Genomic DNA, 11014 nt, shown 5'->3' on the forward strand with positions numbered 1-11014 from the left:
AGGTTACAGAGACAGCTTTTATTTATTTTAACATGAAAGGGATGGCGCTCTGTGAATATTTTTGTGATTTGCTCTTTTCACATGTCTTGGCTGTCTGCCCCAGGTCAGGCCAACGAGACCAGCCCCTTCCTGTCCAGCCTCTGCAGGGGATTTCATACCCCACAGCCTGTTTATTTAACCAGCTCCCGCCTGGTGGGCATTTACCTGGTTCCATTCTTTGCTGTTACAAATGACTCTGCCTTGGACGTCCTTACACCTTTGCAAGGTTTCTGAAGAATTCAGCCCTAATGGGGGGAATGGCAGGTCAATGTGTGTGTGCGTCCTAATTGGGATGCTGTGAAATTGTCTCCACAAAGAGTTTCCTCCCTCACTGGATTTATCTAGAGTCCACAAAACACACATTTCCTTCACTTGTACGTTGGTTAGTTCTGTTTAATGGCTGGCTGGTTGGTTGGTTGGTTGGCTGGCTGGTTGGTGGTTGGTTGGTTGACTGGTTGGTTGGTTGGTTGGCTGGCTGGTTGGTTGGCTGGCTGGCTGGCTGGTTGGTTGGCTGGTTGGTTGGTTGGTGATTGGTTGGTTGGTTGACTGGTTGGTTGGTTGGCTGGCTGGTTGGCTGGTTGGTTGGTTGGTTGGTTGGCTGGTGGACTGGTTGGTTGGCTGGTTGGCTGGTTGGTTGGTTGGCTGGTTGACTAGTTGGTTGGCTGGTTGGTTGGCTGGCTGGCTGGTTGGTTGGCTGGTTGGCTGGCTGGTTGGTTGATTGGTTGGCTGGTTGGTTGGTTGGTTGGCTGTTGGTTGGTTGGTTGGTTGGCTGGCTGGTTGGTTGATTGGTTGGCTGGCTGGTTGGTTGATTGGTTGGCTGTTGGTTGGCTGGCTGGTTGGCTGGCTGGCTGGTTGACTGGTTGACTGGTTGATTGGCTGGTTGGTTGGTTGGTTGGCTGGCTGGTTGGTTTGTTGGTTGGTTGGTTGGTTGGCTGGTTGGTTGGTTGGCTGGCTGGTTGGTTTGTTGGTTGGTTGGTTGGTTGGCTGGTTGACTGGTTGGTTGGCTGGTTGGCTGGCTGGCTGGCTGGTTGGTTAGTTGGCTGGCTGGCTGGTTGGTTAGTTGGCTGGCTGGCTGGTTGGTTAGTTGGTTGGCTGGTTCATCCATTCACTGTACTATGTATCCACTCTGGGCTAAGCTCTCTCCTCTCACTGTGATTATGGGTAACCCCCTTCTCTCAAGGAACTCACAGTCCAGGATATGGTAGGTCCCTTGGGGCATCTCCTGCTAGTCCAGTGGTGGGAGGGCATGGTGTGCAGGCTGTGGTGTGGTGCTGGGGTGTCACAGTTTATGGTGGGGCCTCTTGCTCTCCTTGAGCTTCATTAAGCAAAGGGGTCTCTTACAGATGCCACTTTGACTTGTCATAATAACTCTTTAGGGAGGGAAGGAGCCTGAGAATCCCGTGTTGTTGGTCTACTAACTTTGGCTACCATTCATGGCTTCCTAGGAGAGGCAGGTCCTGTTATTATACCCCCTTTATAGCAGGGAAACTGAGGCTCAGTGTGGTGGAGCTGCTGTGGGTTTTGGGGTGTGCTAGTACCTGGTTCCATGGTATGTCAGTTTATTTAGTTCTGAGTCCTAAAGACAACCACCCCCCCCACACACACATGCAGGAAGCGTGTGCACCTCTAGGGTGGGGGGCCAGTGGTCTGGAAATGCTCAGGCCAGTGCAGCCGAGGCCTTGCCCGGACTCTGGAATGTTGGGAGGGTTAGTGCAGAAATGATGCAGACCTTCCACATGTGCTTGATTCCCAGTAGACCCCAGAGAATATTGCTGCATGAATGAGGCCCCATAGCACCCCAGTGACTGGTACTACTCATCCATCTCACGAAGCCATTTGTGTGTCTGATCTGGGGCTGGTGCAGTTCTGGCCCATGCCCACCTGCCCTTCTCTGCACACACCCTGAGCACTCCCTGGGTGCTGGGCCTGGGCGAGGCCGTGGATGCAGGGGGCCCCCTGCCAGTGTGACCCCAGCTGTCCTGATGGCAGCCAGTGCACCCTCTGGGCCTCCTGGAAGCAGGTGGGCTGAGCCTGCCCCTGCAAACAGCCAACCCCAGCCGGGTGGAATCTGGCGCTTGGTGCCATCCCCACCCCTCTTGTCCAGAACAAGGAGATAAATTACCTCCGAGGAAACTAAGATTAATCATCTGGTTCTCCATCACGCCTGGGGGCTCCGCTCCTGGACTGGCTCCTGCTGGCAGCGCCCGTGCCCGCACGGCCCAGGCCACCTCCTCTAGCCCGTGCCATCTTTGCAGCAGGCCGCAGGACCCCTGTCCCTGCTCTGTTCCCTCCTCCTAGGCTGGCGGGAAGATGCCTCCTGTTCCTTGGTTGTGACATTTGCTTCTACTCCTCAGGGTGCTGGAGTCTTAGTCCGGTCTTTGGCAAGGTAGGAGCCGAGCCTGCTTTGTGAGGCCTGGCTGTGCCCTGATGGACGTCCCCGTGCTGCCCTGCTGGGTGGGTGGATTACCTCCTCGTGTGGCCCCAGACAAACCTGAGGGGCTTCTTCTGCTCCCATAGGACCGCCGCCCTCCTGTCCACTCCTCCTGCAGGACTCCCTCCCATGTGCTCTGCCTTGCCAGCCATTCCTCATGGGAGGCCTTGCCGGTAGTGGGACTTCTTCCCAGTGACGTGTGTGTGTGTATTGAGGTCCCCTTCTCATCTGGAAGGTCACAGGCTGGACTCTGTGTAGGTGCCCTCGGCCGAGGTTGTGGCACATACATATGTTTGAGCCCCGGGAGGGCACCTGGCCAGCATTCGGCCACAGTGTGGGGTGATGTGGAGATGCCAGGTGTCCAGAGGTGGAAGACGAAGGTCCCAGCCTAGGGAGCGAGTTTCAGACCAGTCCCACCTCTCATGGTGCAGACCAGGAGCATTACCTCCCAACTGTGGCCCTCCTTAGGAATATTGTGCTCCTGTGGGCACACAGTGGGCGCCCAGGGCCTCAGCTGCCTCATCCCCAGAGTACGTAAGCTCATGGTGGGTGCTCGGGGCCTCAGCTGGCCCTCTCCCCAGGGTATGTAGGCAGACAGTGGGCGCCCAGGGCCTCAACTGACCCCCTCCCCAGGTCATGGAGGCGCATAGTGGGTGCTCAGGCCCATACTGCTCCCCTATCTCCCCTCCCACCAGGTTCACTGCACTGGCTTGCAGCCCCAGTGTGTCATCTGTTGGGAGGCCCTTTGGGGAAGGGGTATTAGCTGGGGCCTGCTCAGCGAGGCTGAACCTCCCTCTCCACCTGCTGCTCTCCTGTGGCTTGCAGAGCCTGTGCTTCCTGGCGGCTATCATCCCCTCACCGATTCCCCATTTCCCGGGCATTGCTGGGCAGCTGGATACCCGTGATGACAGCTCAGTGTCACCCCTCCAGGGTGACAAGTGCAGCGGAATGGAATGCCGTGGGCATTTGCTGGGAGGAAAAGGCCAGCCAGGCCCCTGTGAAGGAGCTGATGGCCCCTGGGGCTTTTCCCAAGGCTGAGCTGTGGCCTGGGGGGCTTCTGGGCCCCAGGAGGATGGAGAAGGGATAGGGTGGCCAGCGTTTCCCAGCAGCTGGGGGGGTGGGGTGTGTGGGCTGAGGGCATCCTGCTTATAAACCAGAACTCAGGGGTTGGTGTGTGCACCGACTGAGTGAGGCCAGGCTGGGGGGCGTCCTGCAATTGGCACTGACCTGCTGATGGGCTCTGTGACAGGCTCGAGGTCACCTCTGTTCCTCGCTGTCTGGAATACCTTCAGGCTTTCAGTTCTGATCAGCTCTTATTTCATCCTTCCCGTCGCCGTGATGACCCTTCACCCTCAAAATGCCTCCATGAAGGTGCAGTGAGGAGCAGGCTCGGGCCACCCTTCGCCATCTCCAGGCTCCCGTGTGGGCTCACGGAAGGAGCACTCCCGGGGAGCATGTCCTGCTCCCCACCGTCCCTGCCCTCCTCCCCGCGCACTGTGGGGGTGGGTGTGGGGGGTGTGGGGAGGTGCTTGGCATTGTTCAGCAGTCCTATCTCAGGCTGATGCTGCCCCAGGCCCACGCCCACCCCCCATCCCAGTGCTGGTCACTCCTCACTGTGTCCCTTCCCTTTCACAGATGGTGGCAGGGAGGCTCTGGGTTGGAGCCCACTTTCCCCAGGGCCACGGGGCTGGTGGTTGGGGGAGCTGGGACCAGAACCACGTCTGCCAAACCCTAATCCCAGGGCCTTTGGAGGCCCCCGGGGAGGCGGCATCAGGTGGACCTGTCCTGGCTGTCTGTCTAGTCCGGGAGACAGATGCTGCACAAATGATTTGCACAAACAGTCACGCACAACAAAGCTGCCTCCTTCAGCAGAAAACATCCCCTAGGAGGCCGTGTCAGTGGGCCCTGAGCTCTGCCTTAGAAACTGAGAAACAGGCCAGAAGTAACTGATGAGCACGGTGATGTCGAGCATTGCGAGACCCATGCTGGGCTCGTCCCCGTGGGAGACAGAGACTGACAGGTGGTCAGGGATGTTGTAGGGAAGGCTGGTGGAGTCCCAGCTGGAGGGATGGGGACAGCAAGCCCCAGCCAGCTGCGAGCTCCCGGCCAGGCAGGTCCTCGTGTCCCTTCCTCCTTTTTTTTTTTTTTTTTTTTTTAAAGATTTTATTTATTTATTTGAGAGAGAGAATGAGATAGAGAGAGCATGAGAGTGGGGAGGGTCAGAGGGAGAAGCAGACTCCCCGCTGAGCAGGGAGCCCGATGCGGGACTCGATCCCAGGACTCCAGGATCATGACCTGAGCGGAAGGCAGTTGCTTAACCAACTGAGCCACCCAGGCGCCCCCTCGTGTCCTTTCCTGCACGGGATGCTCCATGGCCCACAGGGCAGGGCGGGTAGAGCCAGGCTCGAATCCAGCCCCCTCTAGCCACAAAAGTGCCAGAGTGGGGCCTAGGGGTGCTGAGGCCATGTTGGGGGGGTCCCTGGGGGCTTAAGCAGGGTGGTTATGCTGTGCACTGCACAAGCCCGGGACTCTGTTCTCAGAGACCATGATGGAGTGGTCCGTGCAATGCCGTGGCCTTGGTGGGGCGGCAGCCAGTGAGAACTGGGCCTCTCGGGCAGGACCGGGCCCTGATGTGGGCAGAGGAGTCAGTTCTCGGTGATGGGAGCCACTGAAGGGTGTTCCGGGACCGGTGTTCCCAGCGCGGCAGCGAGCCTGGCCTGCCCCGAGGTGACAGCCCTGGGGTGGGGGAGGGGAAGCACTTGGAGACGGCCTGTCCCAGGCCCTCAGCACATTGGCCACCCCCTGCCCTTCTGCTTTGTTCCCATAGTTTGGTCACTGAAGAAGAATTTCAGTCGCGGCCTCCAAAGGCCTGTTTGTTTTTTCAACCTGCTGGGTTGGCCTCCTTGATGGGGCCACGGAGCGCTGGTGGGAGGGCCTCAGCCCTGGGCCACAGGGGCCTCTGCCCACCCCCTTGCCGGTGTGTCCTTTCTGGAAGCAGAGGAGGGAACTCGAGAGGACAGAGTGAGGGCAGGTGTGTTTGCCTGGGTAGCCACGTGGCGCTCCGCTGACATGGAACCGGGGCAGCCCTCGGTGGCAGGTGCCGGGAGCATCCCCTGAGCGCCAGGACGGCGGGGTCCTCCTGAGGTCTGCAGCCCAGGAGAGCAGAGGGACGTGACACAGGGGTGTTACCTCTGCTCATGGAAGGACGCATCTACGAGGGCAGCAAGGTCACCGCACATGGGTCGGAGGTGAACGTGCTGTGCTCCGGGGACCCCGTCGTTAGCTCCGTGTGTCACCTGCCGTTTGTCAGGACTGGCGTGGATCAGAAGCTGAGGGTGGCTGGGTCGTGGCCCCCGCTATGCACCAGTCTGCTCTGTGATCCTGGGATGGTCACTCCCCTTCTCCACACCTGCTCACTTTCGAAATAAAGGGCCCTAGCCCCGTGTTGTTTATGGTCCCTTCTAGCTCTAAAACCAGACAGTTCTGAGGATTTTGAAAGTGGTTATTTAGAGAACTCTCATGTTTTCTTTTGGCGATGACGATGTTGAGCCTGAAGCGTGCAGGCCGCCTCCTCCCCTCCCGCCCTCTCCTCTGGGCTCATCGCATTAGGTTCACGCGGCACCCTGCAGACACCTGGCGGGACTGGGCCCTGGTCTCTGTCGAGGGGGCTTGCTGCTTGCAGGGCTGGGCTGTGGCCTTTGGAGGGTGAGCCATGGAGGCCTGGGGGTCCCTGCAGGGTGCGGGGCGGCAGCATTCCTGCTGGGTGCTGAGGATGCGGGCTTCGGGCCTCACACCGCCCAGCAGCCCTGTTGGAATCTGGGGTCTTGAGTCTTCTGAGCCTGTCACAGGAGGGCCATGGCCTCCCATCAGCAGGTGAGCACGGGATGGAGAGAGCCCAGCCCAGACCAGCACCTGTCCCCAGAGATCCCCAAGCCCAGGGGCTGTTGGAGCCCATCACCGTGGGGCACAGTGCTGATGGTCACCTGACGAGGTAAAGGTGCTGTGATGCCCCTGCTCATCCCGCCCCGGGCCTGGGCTCTGCTGGAAGCCTGTTACCTGAGAAGGGACCCAGGGTCCTGGAGATCTGGCAGGTGGACAGGACGGCACTGGTGAGGACACCCTGATGGCAGAGTAGCGGTGGGTACTGCTCCGGCCTAGGGGCCCCAGGACTCGGGGGACGGAGGAAAAGGTCCCTTCCCATGGCGGCTCTGGTCATGAGTGGCCTGGTGGAATCCGAAGGCACGTTACGGTTCCAGGTCCGGAGAGCAGGTTCTGATAACCCACAACCCGGAGGCCACCGGAAGCCATCCTGTCGTCAGCGCGGAGGGACAGAGCCAGGGCTTCAGACGCAGTCTTTGCCCATAGCAAGTGTTTGAGAATACGTGGAGCTTTTTTAGGGAAGAGCAAAAAAATAAAATAAATAAAATAAAATAAAATAAAATATAAAAGGAGAGGACTTTGAGCCCAAGGCCGGCACACTCGCGGCAGCCTCATGCAGAAGGTGGGGCCGTGTGCTGCCTCCTGGAGGCTGGCTGGCTTGGTAGCTGTGTGACCCGCTGGTGGTCAGGCCACGAGGGCCCTGCGGTCACCGATGGGGGCTGCTTTGGTGCCTCGTGTCCTGCAGCCGTGAAATGGGGGGCGGCGGCCCCCGGTGGCGTGGAGTCCCGCCGTTCCGGGTCTGGAGGGGCGCCGGGCAGCTGGCTTGCAGAGTGATTGTGGCACGTGCTTCTGGGGGTGGCAGAGGTGATCCTAGTGGGATTGGTGGACACACTGCCCCCAGCCGTGTGCCCGCCAGTTGTAAGATGTGTCTCTGGTCCCTCTTCGTCCTGCTCTGGGCCATTCGCCCCTGCACCTGCTCGCCGGCAGATCAGTTGGTCGATCCCTGCTTCTGTATCTGAGGGTCACTGCTGTCACCCCTGCGTTTCTTTCCAGGGTCCTCGCGCTGCCTCGTGGGCACATGGCGCCAGTGCTAGGACCCCGCCTGCCCCCCGAGGCTTCCCGCTGCCGGCCGGGGTGTCCGCGGAGTGGTTTTCAGCCGTTCTCACGCTGAGAGAGGCGCCGAGTGCCCTGGTTTCCCAAGAAACCGCCTTTCGAAGAGGAGGCTCCTGTGTCCATGGAAGGGAAGTCCACGAAAGTCCTGTCCTGCCAGAGGCCTCCCAGGCCCTTCCCACACCTTTTATAGAACTGAAAAATATTTTCTAGCTCTGGCACAGGGAGCCCCTGGCTGGCAGGAGGGGTGGCGTTGGGCCTGAATGGCCTGGTGGCCTTTTCAACTTGTTTAGCAGAGGCCTATAAACATGTCCCTGAGGCTTCTGGAAAACAGCTCTCTCCCATCAGCAATCGAGAAAACAGGTGTGCAAGCTGCCCATCTGGGAAGAGCATCACCAGCTAGTGGGATGCAAGCCCAAGAAACCCCAGCCGGGATCTTTGATCCCTCCCCTGGCCACTGCCCGCCTTGGAACTGAGTCTCAGAGATGAGCCAGAGCTTGGGGCCGTGTCACTGGGACAGGTGAGCCGGCGGCTGGCACGGCCCATCTCTTCCCACGGCCCGAGTCCAGGCCTGGCCTCTGCCAGCACCTGTGTCTGATGTCAGGTGGACGGGCATCTGGTGAGGGCTGCGGGGGGCCCCGTAGGAGGGGTCACCGGTGCCGAGTGCTTTGGAGGAGGGGCTGACTACCCTGTGTGGCGGCCGGGCCTTGGGTAGGAGCCGAGAGCCACCCCGGAAGATCACAGAGGCCACAAGAGGCCATGATTCTGTCCATGAGTGGAGGTCAGTCTGGACCAGGAGTGTCCTGGGTCCCCACGCTGTCCCTTCCTTAAGGGTTTCTGCAGCACAGCTGAGTTGTAGAAATGACAGTGCTGGGGGCAGAACTCTGGGATCTGGGTAGCATGGTGTTCTCAGGGCCTGGCCCAGGCTCCTGTCCCCTCCCCATCCCAGCGAGTCATGGTGTGGGGAGGGTGGTCCCCAGGGTGCCATCTGCACCTGCCAGGGCACCGTCCACGGCCCTGAATGCCACGGCCCGGCCCTGCTCCAGGCCTGCCCTCCTGGGCAACGGGCCTCTGTCAGGGCCTTGCTGGATGAGCAGGGAGGGGGCACAGGCTTCAGGGTCCCCACGTGCCCCCCATGGTTATGCTGAGCTCTGGGCGCAGCAGCTGGCTGCAGGATTCCCAGGACTGGAGAAGGGGAAACCGATGCTGGTGGCGGGGGGGGCTCCTTTCTCACCTCCAGATCCTCCACGCTTGTTAGCAATGTGGGACTTTCCTCTCGAGTGAGTCTCAGGCATGTAGTCAGCCCTCTGGGGAGGGAGGCCGGTGAGCCGGGGGGCTGAAGAGCCTGCTGTTAGCCTCTCTGTCACCCCTGCAGTGGGTGCTGGTTTTATAGTAGCAGGTGGTAGAGTCTCACCCGAGTTGCCCTAAATATAAGGACAAACTTACTGGCTAATGTAGATGCATCTTCTTAAGGCATGGCTTGATCCAGGGGCTCAAGCAGTGTGGCAGGAGTCTGTCTCTCCCTCCCAGGAGAGGGCTGCCTGCAGCTCCCAATTCAGAGTCCATGTGTGGGGCCAGCAGAGCACAGAGGATTCTTCTTTCCCAAAGAAAAGACCCAGGATGGAGCTTTGTCAGGCCACCTGGGGCCCACCTGGGGAACCAACCACCTGGGACAGGGAGGTGCTGTGCCCTGATTGGCCCAGTGGGGCTCACGTGCCCGGCGGTGGGGGCGGGGCCAGTCCCCACTCCCAGCCCCACCCCCACCCCCACCCTGCAGGCAGGTGGGTGCTGGACACTGGGATCCCCAAAACCCCAGGGCGGCACCTGCTGCTCGCGTGGCCTGACACTCTGACTCCAAGTTGGAGTTTATTTTCTCTGCCGGCACCAGTGGGGCCTCTTGTTTGTAGTAATGGGAGCTTTCCCCATGAAATCACCTGTTTGGGGCAGGTGTGTGGATCCCAGGCGTGTGGTCCTCAGAGTCTGGAGGTCCCCGCTCTTCCCGATGTGAAGGAGGAGGCATGGGCGCGGGGAAGCCGGCTCTTGCTGAAGAAAGTGCCCTGGCTTCCATGGGAATGCCCTCAGGCCCTGCTGCCCTTCTCTGAGGAGCCCCCGATGGAGGGTCTGGAACTTTCTGGAAGGGATGTACTGATCTGCTCCTCCCTTGTCCTTGGTTCTGCACTGTTTTACCTTGTAGGCATAGGTCTTCTGGGGGAAATGGAAACTGGCTCTTGCTGTAAACAGTGATGGGGAAATCACATTTTAATCGGGTGACTATGGGGGATAAAATGCGCCAACGGTCTCTGCGGTTCCCGTCTTGGTCACACGGGATGTGCCGACCCCAGAGCCGCACGGCAGAACCCACAAGCTGCCAGTGTCCCGCTCCGGAAGACCTCCCTCCCTCTGCAGCCACTCCCATCAGCAGCGGGGTCCTACCAGCCTCGCGGCTTGCATTTGGGTGGCTTTCCCACGACGGGGTGGGAAAGGGTGTCTGGGAGCCGGACCCGTCCAGCACCTGCCAGTGGAAGATGACAGAGTGGAGAAGCCAAGTCTGCAAACTTGGGGGGGGGAAGGCCACAAGGGGCACAGCGAGCAACAGTTTGCTCCTGGTGTGTGGCCGCGGCAGGAGCTGGGCCAGGAGCGCGGTTCCGGGGACCCGGACGTGGGCACTTCTCAGAGTGGGCCACTCCGCGCCCCTGAGCCCCTGGTCACAGCTGGTTCTGAGCTGGTTCCCATTCCCTTCAGCCCTCCGTGCACTCCCCGGCAGGTGGTCTGTGCTGTGTGCCCTTTCTTCCTGCCTGGGGCTAACCCCCCACCTCCTTTTGCCATTTCAGCTCAGCCAGCAGATCTCCTGAAGGTCCTAGATTTTCACAACTTGCCTGATGGAATAACAAAGACAACAGGCTTTTGTGCCACGCGGAGATCTTCCAAAGGTCCAGATGTCGCTTACAGAGTCACGAAGGATGCCCAGCTCAGTGCACCCACCAAGCAGCTGTACCCTGGTAAGAGGCGTGTGTGTGTGTGTGTCCCGGGTGGTGGGACCTGAGCCTGTGTCCCGGGTGGCAGGACCTGAGCCTGTGTCCTGGGTGGTGGGACCTGAGCCTGTGTCCTGGGTGTGGGGTGGTGGGACCTGAGCCTGTGTCCTGGGTGGTGGGACCTGAGCCTGTGTCCCGGGTGCGGGGTGGTGGGACCTGAGCCTGTGTTCTGGGTGGCGGGACCTGAGCCTGTGTCCTGGGTGTGGGGTGGTGGGACCTGAGCCTGTGTCCTGGGTGGCGGGACCTGAGACTGTGTCCCGGGTGGCAGGACCTGAGCCTGTGTCCTGGGTGGTGGGACCTGAGCCTGTGTCCTGGGTGTGGGGTGGTGGGACCTGAGCCTGTGTCCTGGGTGGTGGGACCTGAGCCTGTGTCCCGGGTGCGGGGTGGTGGGACCTGAGCCTGTGTTCTGGGTGGCGGGACCTGAGCCTGTGTCCTGGGTGTGGGGTGGTGGGACCTGAGCCTGTGTCCTGGGTGGCGGGACCTGAGCCTGTGTCCCGGGTGGCAGGACCTGAGCCTGTGTCCT

The 11014-nt window shown here is 60.3% G+C and overlaps 1 protein-coding gene across 2 annotated transcripts in view; it reads left to right on the plus strand.

Moving 5' to 3' along the window:
• Positions 1-11014, plus strand: part of COL5A1 (collagen type V alpha 1 chain) — a 151232-nt gene that overhangs the window by 26409 nt on the left and 113809 nt on the right. For both annotated transcript variants that reach the window (XM_032418758.1, XM_032418760.1), the window contains exon 2: positions 10291-10458. In XM_032418758.1, coding sequence (XP_032274649.1) covers positions 10291-10458 — 168 coding nt within the window. The remainder of the gene's footprint in view (positions 1-10290; positions 10459-11014) is intronic.

This window comes from Phoca vitulina, unplaced genomic scaffold (genome assembly GCF_004348235.1).
Source record: "Phoca vitulina isolate PV1807 unplaced genomic scaffold, GSC_HSeal_1.0 scaffold21, whole genome shotgun sequence".
In the NCBI taxonomy this organism is placed as follows: domain Eukaryota; kingdom Metazoa; phylum Chordata; class Mammalia; order Carnivora; family Phocidae; genus Phoca; species Phoca vitulina.